This window comes from Eutrigla gurnardus, assembly GCF_963514095.1.
Source record: "Eutrigla gurnardus genome assembly, chromosome: 19".
NCBI lineage: Eukaryota > Metazoa > Chordata > Actinopteri > Perciformes > Triglidae > Eutrigla > Eutrigla gurnardus.
The window spans coordinates 12665790-12692518 of record NC_139930.1 but is presented as its reverse complement, the minus strand read 5'-3'; the positions used below and the strand labels follow the sequence as shown (position 1 = coordinate 12692518).

The following is a 26729-nucleotide window of genomic DNA, read 5'->3' as shown; positions in this document are numbered from 1 at the left end:
AGTTTAGCAAACCTGACTGTTTGTTTAAAACCTGTCTGATCACTGAACAGCACGTTTCTTGCCCTATCTGACTTTTTAGCAATGTTGCAGCATTCCGAGGTTTCAACAATTCTCTTGGTGAATACAAACCCAAGTTGTAATAAACTGGAATTAATCCTAAACCTGCAGTATCGGGTTTGTTTGCCACTTGGGGTTAGTGTAAACAAGCCCAGAACACAACTTTAACATCACCTTAATGTGAAAACGTAGAAGCAAAATGTTGCTTATTCACATATCCAGCAGTTATGGAGAAACATTCCCTTTCATTTGGAATAGCTCTCCTTTTTAGCTCTTTTTGGTCTACCAATTTCTAAGGGAAATACTTGCCTCTTTAGCTAAATACGCCACTATGTTCAGAGTGACTGCCAATTCCACAGGCTTAGAGGCTCGGGTCTTATGTTCTGTAGATGCATCCTGCCAATGCATAATGGTAGCAAGGTGTAGCCATGAACTGATTTTGGTTCGCATTGACCAGCCAGAGGCGGTCTCAGGGGGAGAGGTCCAACACAATGCTTCCAGGAGTGTGCTTCATCTTGTTTGGACCTGCCTCTACAAAGGAGCATCCTAATTAATGGCCCATGTTTGGGTTTTACTGTGTTTAAGGAAGCTGCATTGGTCGTCACTAACCATCTGTGCCAGCTGCAGTGCATTTAGACATAGTTTATACCACCCATATGAATCACTTGAACAAGTGAAGGCCCATTGATTACAAGTAGTGCTTTCCTGGACATCCTACATTCTTGTCCTGCTCAGTCCCATCTGGAGCTGATGGGATAGTTTGGTTCAATGAAAATGCGTTTTGGCCCGCTGACAATGTCCCAGTCGATCAGGTGTGTCTATTATGTCCTTGCTATGCCTTGTAACTCATCCCACTGTGTGGCCTATGGGTTTTTTGTTGTTGTTGTTTTTATTCAATAATAGTTTGTGATACACCATGTAGAAAAAATGTGAAAAATATTCAACCCAGTTTCCCAAATTTCACAATCTTCAACTTGATTTTTTTTTGTCTAAACAGCCCAAAATCCAAAGAAGGGGAAAAAAAGCACATCTTCACAACTGAAGAGCTGAAACCAGATAATGTTGGACATTCTTGCATGAAAAATGAATTCAACTTTTAATTTCAGTCATTCATCAGCCAGATAATCAACGTAACTTTCATTACAAGTCACTTCTTGTTATGAGCGAGGCTTCTGCTCTCGCTGCTGTTTGTCATTAACCTGCTCTATTTTTGTTTACTGCTAACGGTCCTGCTGAGCATCAGTCTGTTTCTCTTTAGTCATTTTTTAGGCCATTGGTTCTCCTAAACTGTTGAGGAAGAGGAATGGGATTTGTTTAGGAAGCTCCTTCTCCCTAACCATGAAGCTCCTGTGTTGCAGGATTGTGTCTCATTGATTCTGCTTTGATGTTGCACAGAGCAGGAAAACAGTCATTCACAGCCCATTGGAGCTTTAACCTCACTGTATAGTGAGGGCATATTTAAATCATAAAATTTAACAGCATCGCGATTTGTTGTTAATCCTTTTTTTTGTCGATAAACCGCAAGACCTAGGCGGTTCCCTTTTATCGATATTAAAGTGGTGTGCTTAAAGGATTTAACAGTGAACAGGCAGGCCTCTCTTTTCGTGATGCACACATACCGATGCCGTTTGGTCAACTTCATGCCTCATGCAAGGCTCTGCTTTCCCTGAGCATCCTGTCAAACAGCGGTACGTCATGTCTGAAGTGTTCCTCTTTGACCTGGCAGCGGGATAACGTCTCGAGGTTATCCCGCTTTGAAGTCATTTTGTTGTGAGGATTACTCCAGCAGAGGAAATGTCTCAACGTTACCCTTCTAGGAGCTTGCTGTTTGAAGCTGTGAAACAACCTGCTGCACGGGCTCAGATGTAGGTCAAGGCTCATGTTGAGGAAGGTCAAAGGTCAAGGTTACAATATGATCCAATTAAAGGTCCAGAAAGAGCCTTTTCTCAAGGGAGAGCCCTTCAATGTGCATTCAGATCAGGCAAAATAATTGGTGCCGCACGGGAACTTTTGCGTGCATAGAAGACGTCTGAGTTTGAAAACACTTGTCGGGCAAATGGTCGTGTCAATGTTGCAGACTGCATCGGCAATAAACCACATGATTCACAGGTGTGTGCTGCTGAACCTCAGAGCGACCAGCAGCCAGCCACAGCAGCAATTTAGTGCCTGTTTTGTGTAAATATCTTCACTTTCTCCTCTTTTCAGGGCCACACGGCTATGCTGAATAGTGGCTGCTGGCATCCCAAGATTAAAGAAGAGTTCATGACCTGCTCCAATGATGGGTGAGTGTTAATAAATGTCTTGAACTCAGAGTTTAAGCCATGATCTGTTATTTTCTCTTTGTAGTAGCTGCAATATTATGCATATAGTAAACCTAAACCATCATCGTTTAATCTGTAAATATTTCAGAAGGTGAAATAGTCCATGCACAGGCATGAATCTGTTGAATATGTCATTATTACTAATACATATTTAGAAAGTCCATAAGGGAACAGCTTCCACCAGATGGAACAGGAGGAAAGGCTATGCTTAAAAGTAATTATATGAAGTAATATATTCTTCCAAGTCTGTCCAGTCTACTGTTTCTAACTGTAAATAATGAGTTTTGCTCATTCGTTTCCACGTGAAAAACATTTCAAATGGTCTCCTGAGCAGCAAGAAAGAAACAACCAAAATATGAATTCATCTCGTCAGGTTTTTGGAAAATTAAAGACACTTCCTTCGTATTATTATTACTCTTTTTTTATTTATTTGCTGTCATCCTCTGTCACCAGCAGGGAGTCCTCTAGTCCAGATTATGCTTCTGGAAATGGGAGAGTGGCCTCACAGCTGTGCATTGACACATGACATATTTTATGCTGGATGTGGTCCAATTGCAGCTCTTTATTTGTATGCAGTGACTTGGACCAGATCACCATTCACTGCTGGAGATAACAAGATAACAAGTCACACTTGCATATTTCTAATATTTCATATTATTTAGTCCTGTATGACTGCAGAATCTGTAACCCTTTGCCGTCTGTTCAGGTGCGAGTGCATATATGTGAGCGTGTGACTTTGAGTGAGAGCACGGTGATGAGTCTAAGTGAGTGTGACAGGCAGCAGTGCAGAAATCCAGGGCTATCATCATTAACTGGAAACAAGGGCCTGGCTTTGTGGGCAGGCTCCGGCCCCAGTGTTTACCAGTGTTACTGCTCTCCCAGATGTGGAGGGCTGGTTTATTTAGCTCTTATTGAGGCTCTGGAAATCCTCCCCTGGCACGTTAGCACTGGGTGTTGCCCCTGGCCAGCTCACAGGAGAACAGTGGAGAGGAGCGCACAGGGAACCATTCACAGGCGGAGCAGCTGCATGTGAGGAGGGTTCACAGCAGCGGAGCAGGTCAGCACAGCAACCTGCGTCTCCGAGGTGGAAAGAGGGCAGCGGCTGGCCTCTAGTGATTTATAAGTGAGAGACGTTGTCCATATAACCCCCATGTCGAATCGCTCATATTGCACTGTTACTTATCATCACTTAGGTAACATGCAGTGCTATACAGGGGCTACTTGTAGTTGAAGTGCTGTGATTGAATTTCTCTGTTGAACCTCATCACACTTCTTTAATGGAAAATTCCCACTCATTCCTCCAGTGCAAAAACAATCTAGGCGCCAGGCTTTATAGAGGGGCCAAGCACATCACATGTATTTAGTCTTTGATTGTGTGCTCTGGTAAATGTTAATATTTCTAATTTTAATATTTAAGCATGCATGCAACATTTTTTTTTGTTGCATTGTTTAATTTGACCATCTTTCGGGGTACAGCCTGAAATCCTCAAAGCAGAGCTGTTGTGGCTGTACATCAAACTGAAAGGCAGCCAGGCATGTGATGATCCATCTAGATATGACGGGTTCTGGATTTACTCGGCAAATGTGTCGTGTTTCTTGGACCAGGCCCCGCGACTGAATTCATCAGGGTTGCTTTTGCGTTCTCAGCGCCTCTTACAGGCCTAAACAATAACAAAATACAGTGTGAGAGGCCAAAATGTTGTCATTGGGCCGCTTGAGAATGGACCAGCAGTTGTCTACTTGGATACTGGCTTGGTCTGCTTAAGCACCATCCAACACCAAGGTTTTTCTGTCTTTCTTCCTGTGTCAGCCTGGTTAGACGGCCTTTGTTGTGTTTATCTGAATAGGTTATTAAGCATGATCACTGGACCGCCCCAACTCCTTAATTAAAGGCCCACCTAGTTGTTTGGAATCTCATTCATAAGAACCGCGTCCCAGCTCCTTGAATAACTCCGTGAACCAAGACTTTTTTTCCCCCCTGAGGAAGTGGATGAGAGGGAAGTGCTGATGGCTTCATAGTGCAATAATGCAGCAGCAGGGTGTTAGTAGTTGTCCATTCAGACTGACAGTTGAATGGGGTTTCAGTAGAATTGTGCGACTCAAGTCCGTCAGCATTTCACATCCTCCTGTCTTTCTGTTTGAGTCTTGTGATTGTTAAAAGGCAAAATGTTTCCCAACATTTTTCTTATTTGATTTTGAGGGGGAAAATGCGTATTGTACCACAGAACACCTGTTTAAAAACAGCTGATTTATTTTTCCAAAAGTGAAGACAATATGTTCCCGGTGGAAGCATTTCTTTGGCAGGATTTAACTAGAAATATGGCTGTGACTTCAGTGTTAATCATGGTTTTTGAAAGTGGCAGCCTTTTTTAAATGAAGGAAATCCTAAACGGTAGTCGCTTAAACGTTCTTGGATCCGTTCTGTGAAAAGTCAAACCGTTTTGGAAACTGTAGTGTTGTTAAACGAGTCTAACCAACAGAAGTTTCATAGCGCCCCAGGAAAGTGATCAAAAATTCATTTTATGTTCCGTTTTTGGGACTGAAATGTAAGCCAGTCAAGCAGAGGATAGGACAAACGGCGACTTTCTAATTGGCTCCACATGCAAATTCTGTCTGATTCGTGAGACACACTTGCGCACACACACAAATACACAGTTTGAGGAATGTTTCCAGATGGTTTGAATGCCAGGGATTCCCTTCGTGCTGGCCTGCTGTTGCTGCTGCAGCTGGATGTGGATGTGTAGCTGTATGCAAGGAGACCCAGAGGACAACATGGCAGGTCCTTTCACTACCAACGGACAAATGAGTTGTCTTCAAGCACTCAAGTCAAACACGTGACGTGCTTGTATGTGAAACATTAAGGGATTATCACTGGAAAGCAGCCACAAAAAGTCACACAAGCAGATTCATGATCTACTGCTTGGATAAATCCTGGTAATCTATATTTTTTTAGTGCTTTCAGCCAATGCTTGGTGATAACTTACTTTCTTTTAGGGGAAAGGAAAAGGGGGGGAGGGGCATTACTCATTGGTTATTAAGTGTTATCTGCGTGACAGAACGGGGATCAAGAGTGAGGACAGACATTACAAAGTGTGTGTGAGCATGTTGGGGCGATTCGCACAGTTTAACACATCAGGTTCATCCACAGTCCAGCTCATCTCCTACTGTTGCTCGCCTTTACACTGCAAGTGTTCCATATCCTGCCCGAGAACGCACATACCAAACCTTTAGAGAGTGCATTCATCCTTCTGGGTCAATTAACAGCTGTGGCTGGATTTTTGACTGACAGTAACGTCAAGATTTTTCAGTGTTTGTTTCCTTTTCTTATTGAACTATATATGAGGCCACTTCCTTATGGGGAAGACATGCATTTATTTGAATTAGTGACCCACAGAGCATAGATGTGCTTCGACCAGATTGTTTACTCTTTTGCTTCCTTGCTTGAGTGCCACTGTGTCTGTGCCTCCTCCCAAATCCGTCGCTTATTTCTCCACTTTATCTTCTTCAGCTAAGATGGACCCCCCCCCCCCTAATCCACGATCCACATAACAGAGCCCTAGTTAGTCAGTCAACCGGCCATCAGGCAGCATAGCCTTATCCCCATCACTGGAGTTTGACCAATGAACAACCTTTTACGCCTTTCTTATCCCTCTCTCTTCCTTATCTCATCATCTGGGAAAGTGATCCAAGCAGCAATCTCCCCCACTACGCCTATAGCCTGATGGACAGATAAAATCTGGAGGCCTGGGGAGTTGTCACTCCTCAGTTGATGTATGAATGACTACGATACCTCGTAAAGTGCACACGCTTGACTGAGGATGTATAGGTCTCATTTTATGACATTCACCCGTCTGCGGTTCCAGCGATTGTGCTGCTGATTGAAGGGAAAACAGGGTTGCAGTTTTTGGCAGTTTCTTCACGCCGCGTGTGAATGTTTTGACATCTCACTCTTTTATTGCTGATACTTTCCCAAAACAACCATCTTCTCTGAGAGAATACAGTTTGAGGCTGCCCCAGATGTTTCCCTCTAGAATAAAGGTGCAGCTTTTAAAAAAAGGCAAAGCTGGGGTTCACTTAGTTTCGTTTTACTCTAATGTGGAAGAGTTTTTATACTCGAGTATCAAATATCGGAGCCAACCATTTTTCCCGCCCTGCTCCATATCCCTGACAGGTGAGGGTGCTCAGTCTTTGCCCTGCGCTCGAGGTTGGTTCAACCCTGGTGGGCTCCTCTCTGTTCTGTCCCCGTGACAGCCAGCAGTGCCATGTTTTGGAAAGAGCCCTTACGATAAATAGCATTCCAGGTTTTGTGTGCTACGCAAAAGGTTATGTTGTCTTTATTGGCTTGACAGACGCCTACGGTCTTGTGTAAACAAAATAGAGATGTCTGTGTGAGGCAGCAGGTGGACCAATTTGTCATCCAGTCCACGGCCATCACTCTTTCTCATTCACTCTTGCACATACACGTGTATATCTTGCTCATGTAAACACTTACTGTTTTATGCCGTAGCCTTCAGGTTATACATGGATTTTGCAAGATTTCATTTTAAATGTATGAACATCTTTGGTTTATGTGGATTTAAACACAACTGCATCAAACAGAGTTTTACTTGACCCTTGCCAGTTCTCACTCAAACCATATGTCTTCGGCTGGCATTTGTATCACATTGTTAGACTTATCCAAACACAGTTGAGTGTGTGTGTGTCTGTGACTTTGTAGCTGGCCGTGGAAGAATCCTTGCTCGGCTGTTAGTAGCAGCCCTGCCTGTGTGTTTACAATCCTCTGCTGACCCCGTGACCCAAAGGTCACGATGCTCACTAAAGTAAGCAGTGGGTCACAGACACATTTGGACACGCTCTGTCTGGCATGGGCGTAGGTGTGGATGTGTGAGAGGTTGGCTAAGAGTGTTTCTGTGTGGACAAGTAGTCAGTAAATAAATGTGTCCTCTTTTTCATAATTGTTTGTCTTCTATACCTTCGTTATCATCTATGTGTCACTACTGCAGCTTCCTTATACACTTTTCACAAAAGCCCTGATACGGAGCTATTGATTGATTTGAAAATATTTCGATTTAGGTAGAAGTTGTGTGCAACATCCCTCTCTTGGTCATCCTCTAGACAGCCAGCCATGCCAACGGGGTCAAAAGTGAAACATTCCACCTTGTTTTAAGCTAAACAACTTGGTGTTTTCAGATCATTCTCTGCTCTGCTTTGCAATTCCATGTAAGCAGAAATAGTGAAAAAATAATATTTTTCCTGCAAGCATCTTAATTTCCCCCTATTTTACCACATCATTTAAGAAGACTAAATGCAATGAATGAAAACACAAAATGCATCTGTTGATTGATGGAAGAATATATATCTATATCTCTATTTCGCATTGCTCATATGATAGATGTAAATTCTGTGTTGATTTGATGTATACATTGCATGTGCTTTTATGAAAGCTGTTATAGAAGATATTTTTTAATTGCACCATTTAAGTCAGTTTAATGTGTTTGAAATATAAACCTGCTGGGCTGAACTTTGCTTAACGTTTTGGAATAAAACCTCCTATTTGCACACATACTGTGTGAAAATCCTGTGTTTTTAATTCTCCCTCCGTGGTACAGGTTGTGTAATGTGTTCAAGGATTCCATGGAAGCATCAGACACGCTTGTCAGACTGATCTACTGTTCTGCTGTTTGCTAACCGCTCATGCTGCAACACATCGCTGCCTAACCTTATGATGATGAGAATGCCTGTATCTCTATCTCCATGTGATTCTGATTCATTAATTGATGACCAAATATACTTAAGAGGTATGTTTAATGGCGGGTTCATTACATCTGGGTGTGTATCAATGAAATCCTCTGTCTGTCGGCAGCACCGTGCGCACGTGGGACGTGAGCTCTGAGAAGCAGCACAAGTCTGTGTTCAAGCCGCGGTCCTTCCAGGGGAAGAAGGTCGTCCCCACATGCTGCACCTACAGCCGTGATGGGAAGCTCATTGCAGCAGGCTGCCAGGATGGCACCATCCAGATCTGGGACAGAAACCTCAGCGTGAGTCTTAAAACGCACACACACACACATACCTACCACCTCAATGTGCAGTAGGTTGTAAACATCGGAGGTCTGTTTTCTTAGGGCCTCGGTTACAGAGTCATGAGACTCGGGGTCATCCGGTCACAGGCCAGGGAGTTCAGAGTTCAGCAAGTCACCAACACTGACCAGAATTCAAAATGCCTGGCTTTAAAATGCATTTGTCCACACTGGGATTAGTTAAGGTGATTATTAAATCGCCTGTCTGACCTGTAATGACCCTGTTATCACACTAACCAGTTAGTTTCTCTCATTCATTCCACTCTCTGGGAAATCAAGAGTCTATACGTCTATGTGTTAGGCTCGGTGAGGCTGTATTTAGATGCTGCAGTGATTTGAGCTAAACGCTAACAGCTATAATCATAATCACTAATTGGCACTAGTACAGTTCAGGCTATGGCGAATGTCATCAGTTGTGCAGGTATTTGGTCACAAACCACAGTATTGGACGAATAAAAATGTTGATCTGATGATGTTGATGTTGCCAAAGTGATCTAATACTTATTGAGATATTTCTCTGGATTGTTAGACTGACGTTGCCTTCCCTAGACTCACGCCACTAGCATGGCTCGAAATAGCCCATTGCGTCACTGTATGAACTGATGTGTGACTTACATGAAAGTTACTGGAAGGCCCGATCAAAGCTCGCCCCTGTACATTTTTCCACTAGTTAATTAGATAATTAAGAGATTGACGTGTTCATTCTTTTCTTCATACTTCACATTGTCACGGTAATAGTTGATTTTGGCTCCTAAGTAGCATTGCTTCCACTTATCTGGCTGTTTTCACTGTGGATAAAAATGACTTCTATTCGGGGCTGCAGAATGCACCTCCTCCATCCGTCATTGAGGAAATCTTCTGCGTCTCTCGATTGTTTTATGATCGATAGTTGCACCTTAATCCTTGCCTGCCTGTCTACCCTTAAGTATCTTTTCTTGTTGGCCGTCACAGAGGAGCATCTGTGCTTAATGTATGGGTAACAGAAGGAACTTGTTTTGCAGTTTACGGCTCACTTGCTCATTCACACACAAAATTCATCTCCGCGAGGGAAGAGGGGGAAAAATAGAAGGAAAAGGGGGTGCATTCCTGTTTGAAGAGGAGGCTTAGGAGACCTGCAGTACTCATAATTCAGCATTTTCAAAGGGGACATATTTCAGACATCATTCCAGTTTGGTATTGTCTTACATTCTTTTACAAACATGATTTCACAAGTTGCCTTTTCCAGTGTGAGAAATATTTGTCGATACCCACCTGGGAGCCCTAAAACACAATCGGCCCACGTTTTAAGACAGAAAAAAAATTGATGGAAGGCTCCACACAGATGTTGCTATTTATTGTTGCTAAAAGACGACTGCTATCCAGACAATATCGTTTTTGAACAACTGGTCGGTATATTTTCATCAATAATCTGAAGTTTAAGAAGTTGTTTTTCTGCCTCCAACGTTTCGACACATTTTTCCTCATCAAATGTTTCTGTTCCACTTCACATCCTTTCATCCGTCGGACCCCATGTGTGGCCAAGGTTGAATGCTTCTGTTATTACATATGAGGATTGTGACAGTGACAAAAAGCTGCAGTTAGTGAGTTGGAACAGCTTTATTGGACAGAGGGGCTTATCCAGATTAGTCAAATGAGAAGTAGGCTACATGATAATTACTCCGACAGTCAACTTCATAATCACACGAGACACAAAAATGTATTTAGATGCAGGATTTCTATTGTAAGAGCTTTTGTGCTTCCACGTATGCGTTTGTATAGAATCCACTCACCCATCATCCCACTGGGCTGCTCATAGCAGCAGACCTCGAGTGATTGGGTTAAAGCTCTCCAAATTTATTACCCCTCTTCCTCCAAGCTAAATATTTACCCTACGTCCCGTAGCAGCTTACAATAGTCACGTCTGTTGCCTGACCAGTGGAGCCTGTCCTGTCTGAATGGCTCAAGAATGTAGCTGGTGCCCTCTGCCCTAATCAGCAACCTGTGCTGCTGACTTGAATTCAGCCACAAGCCTAAAAAAGGAGTTGACCTCCCAATGATTTTATTACTGCTCCCCCCCCCCCCCCCCCCCCCCCCCCCCCCCTATCTCCTGTTGTATCGCCACTATTACTCATGGCCAGAATATGCAGGCAGATCAATCACAATCAATCACGTACATGACCTTGATCTGGAGCTGATCCCGAAGAGAAGCTATTGAGGATGACACATTGTGCGCTTGAACCCTGACATGAGTTGATTGATCCTATGATGGGAGTCAAGTAGGTCTGCCACAGAGAGTGATTGCGTGCTTGTTCTCTGACCACAGGGGTCGGTGCCAGGATTACTACGTTTAAATGGTTGCCAGGTAATGTGCACTCTGTGGAAGCTGGTGGGTTGAGGGGGCAGGCCCACAACATTACCACAGAGACCTGGGGAATGTTATGATGTCATGGGTGGACTTCAAAGTGGGACCCCAGAAGATGTGGTTTTGATGAACTACTCCCTCAGGGAGGGTTGTCATGAGAGGATATGGCAGACTTTCTCTTGTTTTCTGTTTTTGCTGGCTTTGTCGCCACAATCAATCCTTAATTATAGGAGATAGTAGAGCTCGACAGGAAATTTTAAATCTGTTTGAATTGGATTGATTTCGATGTGCGGAAAGTCTTGTCTTCATTCTGTTTTTGTTCTAGACAGTCTTTATTAAACCTGCGTAAAATGACCACCAGTGCTGGCCTGCACGTAGTTTAGTTAGCGGCCTAATATGACCCTCAACACAGTAATGCGACTCTGCACAGTATCACTGTGAGCTAGTCACTCTGAGGGTCATAAAAGATGGAGCTGTGGAAGATTAAAACGGGGAATAACCGAGGAACTTCTTAGAGTACATATACGGCCCTTATCGTGAATATGTCTTCACGTAAGTGTTCCCCTGTGTATGTCGAGGCCGATCGTAAACATTTACACCAGCTCTCAATCCTACAGCCGCCATTGTGACTTCTGCTGCTATGATTTCTCTCATTGACACACAGCCTGATCTTCCCTCCTACAAACATGTTTTAACCTTGAACAAAGACATGGAAACAACAAAATCAACTTTTTGCAGTTAGTAGCTGAGACATAAAGGAAAAACAGTCACTTCAATTGAACACACTGAGATTGTGAGGACAACTCAGTGTGATCAGCTAACACACACACACACACACACACACACACACACACACACACACACACACACACACACACACACACACACACGCGGCTTCACCATCACCACTTGTTGATTTCCATGAAAGATCAGAGCAGCTGCTCCGGACTGCGGTTTGGCCACTTGATCCTCGGTAAGTAACAGAGGTCAGAGTGAGATGTTACAACTGACTGCACAGTGGGCATCAGTGAGTCTTTCAGGTGTGCGGTTGTTGAAGTATGGAGGTTGGGGGGGAAAGGCAGTGCCTTGCAGTATTTATATAACGATACCCAGATAGTGTGGTCGGGAACAGTTGGCACTGTGGTAGATAGTTATCATAGTCTGCTGCAGATGAAACCCAATGCTGTGTTCCTTCAGCTATTTATCAACTCCTGCTGCCGAATGTGTGTGTGTAGATGTGAATTAGGGCAGTGTGTGTGTGCCCATGTAAGTGTGCATGCATGTATTCACAACCTCCATATGAAACGTGATCCATGCATGTCTTGGTTTGCTGAAATAAAATCGTGACAATCTATCTCGATGCCTGCTCAGGCCCGGGGAGAAGGGCACAGTTTACAGAGGAAGTCACAAGGCGCAGGAGAAGTTTCAAACTGTGTCCGAGAATCCGGTTTCACAAGCCGGCTGTGTAGATTATCACAGGAAGCAAACACCATGGCATCTACCAATGCCAGCCAACATCAGGATAGTAAATAAACACTCAAGCTTTCACAACAGCAGTAAATGATCTAGAAATAGCTGGAGGGGTTTGTTTGCAATAAGCAGCTAGAATAACCGCTAGCTACCCATTGAAGGCACTTCTTTGACTGACCGAGATTATTTATTCAGTTTAAAAAAATTAAATAATAATTATAATTTCCTGCCTTTTACTATTACCTATTTAGTCTGTTTTTATCTTCCATACATTATTCCAGAGGTGAAGTTATCTTTTCCTCATTCCACCTGTTTTCTCAGATTAGAGAAAGTTTTTTTAAATATATGGATATTTGGATATTGATATATTGATTTAGTACAAACTAAAGAGACACTGAAGGGAATGCAACATAAAAGGAATTCAAACAGCATATGCTATCAGCAGATGGTGATAATTTAAGGTAGAAAGATGTCATATGAAAAGAGTAAAAACAAAAAACGTTGTTGAATGATTCATCATGGGTCGTCTAGAGCTCATTACCTTCTTGCGAGTTGACCTGAGGAAACCTGAGGTTAGGGCAAAAACAAAGGGTTATGTTTTCAGGGGGGAACAAACCCATCCGTGTAGTTCTCTCTGGAGTTATGAAGCAGATTTCCTCACCTTCTCCTTGTAATATATACCGTTCCGACAACCCTATTTTCCTACAAATGACAGAAACCTGCCTGAACTATCCTCCCCACCATCCCCACGTTTATGGTGTGCCATTGAGCTTCATGTAACGAGATGATTACAGGAAAATGGTTCATCAGCATACCCTCCTGTTCATAGTCCGCCGACCCCACCCAAACTATAATGCTACCATGCATAGATGCGCTCAAAGTTATACGAACAGACACTTTTAGGGTTTGGATACACATTGTTCATGTGCACATGATTTAGTTTGGGCAGGGGGCGCTGTGGTTTAAATGGGCCTACCAATGTCTTTGTTTTAGGCGGGTCAAATAAAGTAGTCAATTCCCAAAGTTCATTTGACCTCGAGGTGGAGCATTGTGTCTGACTGGGTATAAGCCTTATGCATTATGCTTCAGCTGCAGTTAAGTAGGCCTCCGATAGCCCGTGGCCTCGCTGCTCCACACTTGCTCTAAGATTAGAAATTGTACTTTTAATATTAAATTGACCTCTTGACTTTTATTTCTCAACCAAGTCAATTTCCAAGGCAGCGGATAAAAGAATGGGAAGATAATCTAAGATAAGGAACGAGGAGAATGGATTTGAGTCAAAGGTAATATATGGGATAAAATGATGATGGGAAGCATAAAATTATCCCTGGAGAGACTACAGAGGCTAAATGGGCAACGTCTGGAAAAAGTGGAATCCATGTTATCTACAGTTCAAGGTAACAGTGTTATCTGTCTCATCCAAGTTAATAACTTCCCTCCATTTACTCACTTTGGAAGTGAAGTATGACCTCGTTTCCTTCTTGTATCATAAGGACACATCACTCATTCAACCCCACGCTCCTCTCTCTCTCTCTCTCTCTCTCTCTCTCTCTCTCTCTCTCTCTCTCTCTCTCTCTCCTGCTCCATTTGCCAGCATTTCTCGACACTTCTCTATCTTATCTGTCTTCCACACTCACACTCACTGACTTCAAATTCCTTATCTACCTCTCCGAGTCAAAAGCCTGGGTTGCTGCAATTCTCTTTTCTCTGATTTATTTGCGTTCCGTTTAGAATTAATGAAAATGTAGCTGTATAAACCAAGGTTATGTTTGTTTGAGTGTTAGCAAGCCTACTTCCCAAACTATTGCTTCACCGCAGTCTTTTTAATGACGATCTCTGTAATCTGGCTGCACTTAGGTAAAAGTGGGGCAGTGGGAAGTAAATGTGGAAGGAGAGAAGACACAGGCAATGCAGTTATGTCCTAAAACAATTAGTTGATTCCATGCGCTCTTGAAAATGAGCTGGATGTTCTGTTAACTAAGCGACTCATTGAAAATAATAATTAATTACATCCCTTATTATAAAATCTAGTTCAAAAATACTTTTTGACCTTTTTACTTGAACGTAGAACATTTTATACACTTAAGATTGGCAGCCGTAACATTTATTTTAACATTGTTGTATTTGTTTACTGGTTATCTCCCCTTTCACTTCTGTTCAATGTCCACATTTTGGGTGGCTGTGTACTTTGCTGTTCCTTTTGTGTGTATGTGTGAAAAAGATAGGGAGAATTATTTGTGTGTGTGTGTGTGTGTGGGGGGGGGGGGTGAGCTGGGTTATTTCCAGCCTAGAGCTTCGGACACACACACACACACACACACACACACACACACACACACACACACACACACACACACACACACACACACACACACACACAGACTGCACTATAGTAGTACAGCACTTTTTCTCAGAGTGAGCACTGAGGAAGTACGGCTAGCCATCTTGAAAACAGCTGCTTGAACGAGAAGTTCAAATGCTTCTGTTTGCAGGGGGAACATTGCTGCAGTGGCTGGGATTCATTTTGAATATTTGGAAGACTTTTTAATGGGGTGTATTGTAAATTCTAATTGTTTCCAAATTTCATCTTAAAATCCCACCCTTTGCTTCTCCTAAAGCTCCTAAAGCAAAGATGTTCCCGTAAAACGACTCATCGTCTGTTTTTACCCCCGTGAACTACAAAGGTGAGATTCCATCCCTCTAGCTTTTGTAATCGGTCTGTTCTCACCTCTATAGAATGACCTCGGCTGAAATGTCACTTAGCCTACTTGGTTTTCAGTGATGCATGCTGATCATCACAGCCAAGTTGAGTAAGATGTCATTCTCATATACAGCAACATGCCGAGGAAATAGTTACAAGGGCAAAATTATACCCATGATTTGCCTGACGAAGCCCGTGGTGGTCGAAGCGTTGCATTGGGGGGCTGTAATACTCGAGTGTGGGCTACCTCTCCTTTTCCATTATAAGTTGCTGTGCCTTGTGTTGGATGTGCACTGTCTCTGCTTCAGAATTATATACTCATTTGGCGCTTCAATTCACGATTAATGTCATTGTTTTTTCTGCTAATTATTTTCTCAATTTATAATTAAATGTTTGGTCTATAAAATGTCAAAGAACACTTTCCTGAAGTACAAGGTCATTTACTGGAAAATCTTGTTGTCTGACCAATAGTTCAAAACCCCAAAATATATTCAGTTTCCTATCATCAAGACAGCTTGATATTTTTATTAAAAAATGTATCATCATCAACATAGTTGCAGCTTGATTTTCTTTCAGTTTCAGGAAAGTAAATACTGCATATCAGTAGTCTTTCATCAGAAATGTACCGCCTCGTAAATCCCTTTCAAACTCCATTTAGCTAGTTTGTTAAAACAAATATATCCAAGCCAAGATAACCCTGATGGCATGTGATATTTATATTATTATGTTATTATGATCTGATAACCTCTCCTCAGATATGACAAAATGCCTTCAAAACCACATTAAGTCTCTTTTTACTAATAACTTGACTCAAATATATCAAATTGGTGGCGTTTTCTTCTTTTTTTAGGGAGAGGAATGTGGTTTGTGTTTACTTCCTAGAATTTTTTGTATACAACAGTTATTTGCAATCTTCTCAACTTCAAACTGTTACTGTCTCCAATGCTTCTGGCTCATGGCCATATTTTATAATTAGTCCTGGTGGTCGTTGATATTTTGATGTGATGAAATGTACGACTGATAGTTGTTTTTACTGGCAGACACTTGTGATATAAGGATGTTAATGCTGATGTTAGCAGGGGGCTGAAGGTAAAAAGGGATCTGATATGTATTATTGGCTGGTAAACTTCGGAATATTAGTAAGACTATTAAACAAGTAGGAATATAATATTACTGTTTCAGGTAGGTGCAATGGAAAAATATATCAGACAATCTCAGACGGGCATCTACGCTTGCCAAGGTAACTCTCTGTGGTCTGTAGTAGAGTGCGGTGGGTACATCGTGTAAAGTTATTAATAAGTTGTAGGGGGCTTCATAGTTTAATATATATATAGTATGGTGTTCATGGAGGAAATGGAAACCGTGTGTTTTGGAGACACAGAGAGTGAAAAGTGCAGTGAGAAACTGAAACGACTCTACTGAAGCAAAGCTTTGGCAATTCCATACTGTAATACATCAGGAGGTTATAATAGCTCTTCTAAATATTGATGAGTTTATGGAAAAAGCCGAGAGCCAGGACTGCACTATTTATTCATCGTGTTCTGTAATTAATGATCAATTACATCTAGTCTAGCTCCTTTTGGGACTTTTATAAATACATTCTTTGCTCAAGTATTTCTTCATTTGTAACTTGCCCATAACTATTTTTAGACACGAATGGGAGCGAGTCGCAGCCATCATAAAATCTACAAGACTTTCACTTTCATATACAGACCAAGCACATCGTCTGGATTCATGAAATGGCATTTAACTTTGATTTTTACCCGCTGTTTTCTCTTTTTCCTCTCAGGTCCACACGAAGTTCCACTGTCGACAAGCACACATTCCAGGATCAGACACCTCCTGCCTCTCCTTTTCCTACGATGGCGTGACGCTCGCTTCACGTGGAGGTACGAAAAAAGACCGTCTTACAGAGTCACATTGAGGTTGCACTCATCAACAGCCAGCTCACAGCCTCCAGTTCTTAATAACAGTACAAAATAACGGGAGCCACTACCAACAAAAACCCATAAGACCCACAAGAGATTTATATATACATGGAAACACTCGAGTTCCTCCTCGGTATGTGATGCAATCAGGAGGTTCACAGAGAAAAACAGGAGTAACGCAACATATTTCTCGAATGTGAATAAACAATAACTCTCACAACGTTGTTATAGTCGAGAAAAGGCAGTGTAAATAACGTCTCCACTGTGGTTTACAGTTTACCTGTTGTCTCCCTCTGTTTTGCAGGCGATGATACTCTGAAGATGTGGGATATACGTAACTTCAAGAAGCCTGTGAATGTAGCTACTGGACTGACCAACTACTTTACAATGTGAGAATTTAAGGTTTATCTGAATAACAATCTGCTTGATTCCTGTATATCAGTGTGGATTCTGAACTGCAGACATTGTGTGTGTGTGATTTTTCTCTATTAGGACTGACTGCTGTTTTAGTCCCGATGACAAGCTTATTGTAACGGGGACCTCTGTGAAGAAAGACGAGGGGAATGGGAAGTTGGTTTTCTTTGACCGAGCTTCCTTCCAGAAGGTCTATGAAATAGAAGTCACCAAAGCAGTAAGCCCCGCCTTAATCCCTACGACCACAACTGTTCTCATTGCAAGATGTTTTTCAAACTGGTTGATATGATATTTTGGTTACAAAACCCAAATGACCCTAAATAATGCACAGTGGAAAAGAACCATAATGAATCCACAATGGAACATAATGAAAAACATGATGGAACCGATGCGCATGGCATTCCTCGTCCACGTAGACAGTCTGGGCTCAAACAAAACTGCAGCCTTAAACTGTTTTTATTTGGATGTAGCTGCTGAAAACACAGCAACGGCCATCTAAGGCCTCATCATGACAGGCGAACCATTTTGACTGGCCTTTTATGGAGATTTATTTAACTTTCCGTTTAACCTAAAACAGGTTTATTCCAAGGGATTAGAATTTGCGTCTTTTATTTTGGGTCTTATTTATTTTAGTCATGTTTATTACATTTTTAACAGCAACTATGTGGTAGTGTACACAACAGGACGTTAGAGAGACGGATCCAGAACTGTGCAGTCAGCAGCCTCTGTTATGTTTTAGAAACGCAATTCTACAAAAAGTCAGCTAAAATGTAATTTAATTTCATATCAGTTCACGCAGTTTTTTTTGTTAATCAAATATCAAATTGCCCAATCCTCTGGCAGTGACTAGACATTTTCACTTTTAAGCACTGTGTCTGAAGTTGCATCTCGGCATCATGGCACACCTGAATGAAACTCGGCTTGGGGTGAAAATAGAGACAAGTTTGAGTTATGGAGGGGAAAAGGAGGCGGAAACCTTGGAGAAAGTGTAGTAATGTGACCTTTCTTGACTCACAAGTCATTCCCACAAACGTTTGGCAAGACAGCAATTGACGCTCCTACACTTTTATATGCCCTTGAGTTACATTTGAAATTAAATTATCTACGGACGCATTCCCCATGTTCTATTCACATGCGCCGCCCTGTCAAACACGTTTGCATACTATGTACTTTTACTAATCCTGCTTTCTCGGAAACCCATTTGGTGAGGGCAACCAGCCATAGGTGCTGAAATGAAGGGCAGAGGTGCAGTCTTCAATAGAAACCCTTTTTTTTTTTGGTGCTTCCTGCTGCTCCTGTCTCTCTTTTTCAACAGATTTAGCACTGTGTATCTGTAGTCATAACAGTGAGGTCTGACAGAGGCTAATGGCTTCTAACTTGGGCTCCCTAGCTGAGGTATGACACTCTCACATGGGCCACTGAGGGAGCGTGTTTGACAGACGGGGAAAGAGACAAAAGCTAGGTTTGTGTATCTATACATCCCTCTGCCCTGCCAGCCAGCTGCTGTTAGTTTGCAAACCTTGGCACAGCATCAACACTAAGTGCACACCCCGCTGCACAGTTGCACCAAGGAGACAGGGCCGTCTGTGTTTAGTTTAAATTACATCCTATTATTTTTATCTGTTGTCGTATCTTTAACAACACATGGGTTTTTATAGTTATCTTAGCTATCAATTTATATAAAAGAATAACCTGTGAAGTTCACAGTTAAGTGTGAGCTTGTGTTTCATATTGTCACATCTTTGGCATCGATATACTCATTCCAGAGGGACTACTAACCCGAACCCGACAGCTACATAGTGCAATGTTTCAATAATGGTGTCATTTGAAGACTGGCTGCATTATTAATCTCCACAACTTCATATGTAGGCATGTCCGTCATTAAGACCAAGCATCGGTCAGCATCGCATGGTGAATTTAAGGTCCTTCTGCAGTCTACATAAACAGAATCCGCTGTAACATTCACAACCACTTCACTGTCGTGATGATGTCGCTATAGGCAGCATCAAAGACCTCAGACACTTTGGGTCCAAGAGTCAGTTAAGAGTTTAACAGCCCTCCTCCTCCCCTGCAGCACTCCGTGGACGTTTGTCTTCTCTTTCTCTTTACGGAGGAGCGTAAACACTTGGAAGTCATTTTTCCATTGGCCTTTCACTCGTCCCACCGTCTACCTTTTAACTCTAAAAGCTTCGGCTCGTTTTCACTGGAAGGACAGCTAAACCTCTTCCTGTCTGCTAACCCTTTGTACTGCACAGAAATCCTGCAGATTTCCCACAGAAATCCCACAGAAAGCAGTGCAGTTAAGCAACTGGTACAGGCTGCCAATCCCCTTGGCAGTGGTTTTATTTTTATTAATTGTAATCTCTCAAAATGTATATGGTCACGATTTAAATACTTTAATAATGAACTGCAGCCATTTAGCCTATTAAAATATCCCTTTGAAACCCCTTCATATATTTGAGCAGATTCATGTTATGTCATTTAATTGCTTTTGTGCACAAAAAAGCTTGAGTTAAGGCGTCACCATGTTCAGTAGGTTGGCCACATAGATGGTTAGAAGCTTAGAAAACATACATCATAATATATTATAGGTGGTTGTTAAGGGTAGTTATCATCACTTGTTGACAACCGAGATCAATGACTGTAACATAGCAAAATTGTATAGGCGTTTTTAGTTTATTCTTTGGTATTTTGACCTTCACTGGGCAGATGTTTAAAGATGGAGGTTAAGAGAAACATATACAGAGATCATTTTTAGGTTTGGGTTAGCCACCCGATTGCTAAGACTATTTTGATCGTGTACATTTTTGGATTGCTGCCTTTCATGGTATTTAACTGTTTACTGTTCACATTTGATAGTCTTCATGAGCGGCTTCCTCTGTGTTCAGCCCCTCCTCATAACCCACTGACTATTGGTATTAGTAGCTCTACCCCCGTTTCTAAAATATAAATCTGATCTGAAATCTGGTTTTGCAGCAGATCAGTTATTTCTAGTTGACATGCACTCAGTGAACCTGATGAATGTGCTATTTACTTTGTTTACATCAGCTGTCTGCTTCTCGGATGGCCCAAGAATTTAAGTGCAGTCTTTATAAAGTGGCGTACCAGGCAGGCAAGTGAAAGGAAGGGCCACCAACAACTTCTAACTAAACAGTCTTTATAACCCCCGGGCCTGGATGCTGGGGTACGCTTGGGAGCGGAAGCTGTTTTGGGTCCATTTGGTAAATCCTTCAGACACTCTTAAGCTTATCTTAAAGCAGGTGAGACCATACAGACTATCAAAGGACTGAACTTTTGGCAGGAAATTAACTCTGCAGCTCTCATGCACTTGTTGTAAATGATCACGTAGTTCTCTGTGTTTTATGTATGTATTCACATTTCAGCTTGCTTGCAAGTGTATAGCTGTTTTGTTATTGTGCGTACTTTGCAAATCCAGTGAGGACCTTTGTTGCATCTCTATCCCTTATTCCCTGTCATCCCTCCACTATTGCTGCTTGCTAATAAGCCTTGGAGAAAAATATAAATTTGCACCAACCTAAAATAACTTATTTGATATTCAGTTTGACTTACATGTAAGATTCAGGAGTGCAGCTAATAATTAGCCCTACAGTGCATTGTATGACGTTTATAGAGGGAGAGCTGTTTGGGGGTCACCTTCACCGGTTGCTCTTTCCTCACGCTGCATCAACCATCTCATGCTTGATGGCTCTTAAACAGTGAGCTGCTCCTCCCTGTGCCATGCTCTTCAGGGAGGCCTTTTAATAAGAATGGCCGGTCTTTCATCCTCTGTGAGACCAGCCAAGCTTGAGCGGTGGAAGGGGAGGCCTTGGCTCTGTCCTTTCTTTTGCATCTTACCCAAGTTAATCTTGCATGATGTAAAAGCCAGTAGTTCCAGTAAGGTACTTCGTGGTAATTACACACTTCTCGGACGCGTGCCCACTCAGTGTTAGTTGAGGTGTGAAGTCTAGAGTTCTCGTTTCTCCTACTGAATTCAGTTGCCGTGTGTTAGCCAAAATTACTCGGAGACATTGCACATTTGGATCCACTCACCAGGGACTAAAAAAAGGAACACAGCTGTGACCGTTGTGTCCTATTAGTGCCGCATAACTTTATTTCATAATCGGCGTATAAGCTGAGCACGTCACGTTGTCTTATTTATCCCCAATCAGCCGTCGGTATTTTAATCTGACGGGACGTCGAGCGCTGCTACTGAAGAACTGACTGATTAAAGTTCCCTCCTTCATGATGTGATGTAATTTTGTGGACGCGAAGCGTAAACAGGAGTTCCTAGAGTATAAACATGCTGCTCTGAATATCTGGAAAGCAGTTTTACTGTTGGACTGGACTGAGCTGTGCTTGGCTCTGGGCTCGTCAGCGGATCCAGCTGGGGGTGGGCCCCACTGAACTGCTCTGTATTAGGCTGCTCTGTTTGACTTGTTTCACTGCTGACAGAATGATTTGTTTGGGTATGAAGAGGCTGTTTTCTGACCTTGGCTGGGCTACAGTTACCTGGCTGTGTTTTCTTCTTCTTCTGCCTGATTTGGGTTGTGCTATGCAGTGTCGCTGTACTGTGCATTGGGTGAATTCCTCTCGGTTCGACGGTACCTGCAGAGTGTAACGAAATTCCTAACTGTCATCTCTGCCTCCCTTCGCATGTAGGGACCGTCCACGTTGCTCTAGCAACCCTGACGGGGCAATTTATAACCCATTACACATTTACGCTGAAGCACATCCACCGTGGATGGACTTCAATTCATGATACGTACATGTTGATGCATGTTTTTATAAATGTCGGGTGTTCTGTTGGAACAGCATCTCCCTCAGGACAAATACAGCTGATTTTCACTGGCCTGAATTATTTGCTAAATTAACCGTCGCTATTCTAAAATAACTCGGTGAAAACATATCTAAGTTTGTGCTTAAGTAATTTATTTGAATTATATATACATGTTATCATCATCTTTTATTCAAATGTGAGTCTCTTGTTAAGCACACCCCGTTTAAAGCATTTTCCAGACCGTTCTATCAATTACAGCCGGATCATGATCTGGTTGAGCAGATTAACCCTCATCTGTCCCATGAGCTACAAACCATTGAGCAGTTGGTCTGATAATGTAAATACTGTATGTATGTATGCATGTATGTATGAGGTCTTTTTCAAATTTTAAGCAGATTATGAATGATTTTTAATTCACTATATGCTTGCGTGAAAATCTTGAAACATGACATGTATTTACATGGTTTTATATAGAGTATTGGTTGGAGGTGATGGTCACTTTATTTTGTATTTCTTAGTTTTCATATTATAATATTGAAGTAAAATCACCAACGAGCCTTAGATTATTTTTCTTTGTACGCGTCTGTCCTCTTGCGTGCGTTCATGCTTGTGTGTGCGATTGAGACTCCTTCCCATGGTATCCCGGTGGGAAGCTGAACAGCTGGACGCTAAGCAGCTTTCACCGTCACAGAATCTGGACGCCCCAGTCTTAGACCTACCCACCCCCCATCCTACGCCCCCTGTCCTAGACCCCCGCCCCCCAGATTGCATACACTGTTCCACATAAAGACAAGTGCTCACTCTCTCAACAATTCTTAACAACTAAGGGACGCACAAAAACTGTTAACAACGGCATATTAACGGCAGGAGGTTTGTGATGCTCTAATAATGCGTGTGAAGGAAAGTGGTCCCACTGCAGGTAGTCTATCTCTCCACTGGAGCTCACATAGTAGGGAATGAACAGAGGGTCTTCATCACTGTCCAACAACTGTGTGTGCATTTCTTTCTCTGCCTCTCTTTAGCTCTCCGTCTCTATCTATCTATCTCTCTCTTACACACACACACACACACACACACACACACACACATACACACACACACACACACACACACCTCTGGATAAATGTCGTTGCGTTTGCCTATTGGCACTGGGCCATCTGTCACACACAGACTGAGGGATCCAGCCCTCATCCCAACAACCAAATATAGTCAACTAGAGCAGCAGAGCACACTGGGACTGATCCCCACCGTACCACAAGCAACCTGGGTCACACACTCACAATACTTAAGACAATCAGATATTAAACAACCGTGCAAGTCTGAACTACAGCAGAGGATCACAAAATGCTGTGGGCTGCTGTTTTAAAAGTATGACCTCCTTTCCTGGACCTTCAGTTACTGTACAAAAACACTCAACTGTATCTTGTTGTTTCCGTATTCTAGAGCGCCGTCCGCTGCCTGTGGCACCCCAAACTCAACCAGATAATGGTGGGAACTGGAAACGGTCTGGCCAAAGTCTACTATGACCCTGTTAAAAGCCACAGGTATGTTCACTTTGTATGTCAAGGGTGTTGTTTTACCTTCTTTCTGTTGCCAAAAATTCCCCCGAAGAGACTAAAACCAAGTGGATAGATCCTAACTGTTATTGTTTGTGAGGCCACAGATTGAAATAACTTGCTGCCATGCCAAAGAATTCTATTGTTTACCAAAAACAATTAAAAACACATGTAAGCAACATACTTCCGCAATGGGTAGCATATGCGTTCATTACAATCAACCCTGTGTAAACACAGTGTAAATACGAGCATGTGAAATTCATCTGTCTCTGTGAGTCACACCAAATACCGTAACAGAATCCTTTATTGCCGTCCTTATTATCTGTAGATACACTTCTGTCAATTATTATGGCTCTTCTGCATATTTTCAATATTCTTTGGACCATAATTGAGCCGTTCAAATCATGGCCTCGTTTGTAACCACCTGGCTCTTTTCCAGAGGGGCTAAGCTGTGCGTAGTGAAGAGCCAGCGGAAAGAGAGACAAGCAGAGACGCTAACGCAAGATTACATCATCACACGTAAGTTCCTCCATGCCTGTTCATGCATTCACACAATCTGTTTAATGCCTATAATCTAAAAATGATAGAATATGCCACTCAGTAAACGTTGAGTTTAATTCCCCCCTTTGCTTTGGCGTGCATCGATAAACAATTTCTGAAGCAATTAAAGCCCTCCAGCAGTTTAGTCCATGTTAAGCCACCAACCCATCTACTCTTCACATGATAATGCACCGTGACTTTTAAGTATTATTCTTAAGCGTCCCATTTCTTAGTTATAAAGGACAAAAATTCCAACCCTGGTTTACATGCTGCCTCTCTCGCACACAAATACCGGGGGCTTTTACAGCTCCATTAGCTGATGGAGCCTGGTGTGGATGAGTGGATCGACAGCCAAAGGGCACTGTGCCACGCAGCGGCCATGTGGGCTGCAGTCGCAACCGATCACGCTAGGGATGGCCAGCTCTCCCACCTCTGCTGGCGTGATCTCCTGCTGGTCCACTCCAAACACACACACACACACACACACACACACACACACACACACACACACACACACACACACCTACCTGTCATCCCGTCATATCACCAAAACACGAGGCTGTCATCTCTTTTGTGCGTGCCTCATGCTCCTTTGCCCCCTGACTGAAGTCATGAGCCTACACGAACGGAACAGCTGCCAACACTCCGCACCTGATTGGCTGCTGGGGACGCAATTCAGATGACATTTATTGTTTGGGCTGCCGCAGCCTCTTCAGATGCATCATGTGATTTCATTGCCACGCCAACAGGGTGTGAAATAGGCAGGCATTTGACTGCCACAAGCAGCGAGTGACGCACTTGATGCCCTGGCGCTGGAAAATTAGAGGGGACAGGAAGCAAGTGATGGCCCATTGAGAAAAGCGAGGGAATCTGTTAACACTAACCTTTTTGCTTAATGTAGCGTGGAGGAGCAGAATTAACACTGAACAGCGACAGGGCTCCTGAATGGAAAATCACTTTATCTAGCCCTTTACTAAAGTGTCTCTTTGTAACCCCTGAGGATAAGAGCAGAGCATACTCACTTTATACACACACACACACACACACACACACACCTTCGAGGACACTCATTCACACTTAACTCACGCACACGTTCACTCGCACACTCGTGGATTTAAGTGCTGTGGCCCTTTATTGTGATAGTGTTCACAAAAGTGTGAAGAGTGGCAGAGTGATTGTCTCAGTCTAAACATGGGGGATATAATGAATATGTTGGTGTGCACGACGGCAGAAAAAGTACACAAGGGGAGAGCCGCTGCCAGAGGTCAACAGGTGCGAGCGTTTTGGTGCAAACGCTGCGCATCTCCTCCCGTGTAGTAGCGAGATTTCGTTTCTGCACTTGCCATTTGAAAGCGTTGCCAAATCTCGGCTCCGCATCCTGTCTCCGTTTTAGCAACATAGTGCCACACATGAGCCACAAACACTGAACATGCTGCCAGGTGCGCCGTCTGCTTATTTGTGCGGCTGTGTTATGTGATCTCGCAGTTGCCTGAGCAACTTGATTATCCTTGTTTACCCTGTGTGTCTCCAGCTCATGCCTTGCCCATGTTCAGAGAGGCCCGGCAGCGGAGTACACGAAAACAGCTGGAGAAGGACAGGCTCGACCCGAAGAAATCCCACAAACCCGAGCCTCCTGTGTCCGGACCAGGTGAAGTGATTTTTTTTTTTGGTTGTTGTTGCTTTTATTATTTCTCTAACTTTACAGAATAAATAAAAAAGCAAGTAAGGAAATGTCCAAAAGAGTAACAGGAAAGGCATGCGGTAGCGTGTACTATGACTGTCCCTGGGAGACGAGGCAAGGCAGAAACGACTAATGAGCAAAAACAAAGCACATAACAAACGCTGCCATTTGAATACGAGTATAGCAACGAGGTACAGCTACAGTTCTACCATTGTTTCCTAGAGCGCATTATTACTATTGATGTCCTTAACTGGATTATTACATTGTCCATTGGATGTTCAAATCCACAGTTGTTGACGTGTTCGGTATTATGCAATCCAGCTGAAGTGGAGAGCTATAACTGCGATGTTCCCACTTGGCCTCTCAAAGGTTCATTGTAGCCTGCTGTTGCCTCACACATATTTTTAACTGCTGGGACTTAATGATGCATCGTGAACTTTCTCTGTTTAATCCGTTTGTTGTTACTGTAATACACACTTTCACAAATGCCACACCTACACACGGCCATGGACAGAGTTTGAGCTTTGTTCCAAGGAGCTGATCTACCAGGCAACACTCCCTGTTGTATACCAGCTGGCTCAGCGCTGCTGTTTGCTGGGATGTTTTCACTTTCACTCACTTATTCCTTCGTTACAATGTACTTTAAAGCAATCTGATGGATCTACAGTGCAACAATAAGCGCAGGTGTATTTATTGTTGTTTTTTCCATTAAAACATACAAAAACAGGTTGAATCTAAAAAAAGGATTCATTGCATTTTTGCCCAAACAGAACCACCCTAAAGAAGCCACAGCCGCCCACTAAGGAAAATACATGTTTTCCACTCAAATGAAGTTGTTATTGACATATTTATATATTTATTACAGT

At 42.7% G+C, this 26729-nt stretch overlaps 1 protein-coding gene across 1 annotated transcript in view; it reads left to right on the top strand.

The window, feature by feature from the left end:
• Positions 1–26729, top strand: part of wdr70 (WD repeat domain 70) — a 34038-nt gene that overhangs the window by 4539 nt on the left and 2770 nt on the right. The window contains exons 9-16 of the mRNA XM_084034896.1: positions 2263–2339; positions 8242–8416; positions 16757–16856; positions 17200–17284; positions 17388–17526; positions 23530–23630; positions 24082–24161; positions 25714–25830. Coding sequence (XP_083891022.1) covers positions 2263–2339; positions 8242–8416; positions 16757–16856; positions 17200–17284; positions 17388–17526; positions 23530–23630; positions 24082–24161; positions 25714–25830 — 874 coding nt within the window. The remainder of the gene's footprint in view (positions 1–2262; positions 2340–8241; positions 8417–16756; positions 16857–17199; positions 17285–17387; positions 17527–23529; positions 23631–24081; positions 24162–25713; positions 25831–26729) is intronic.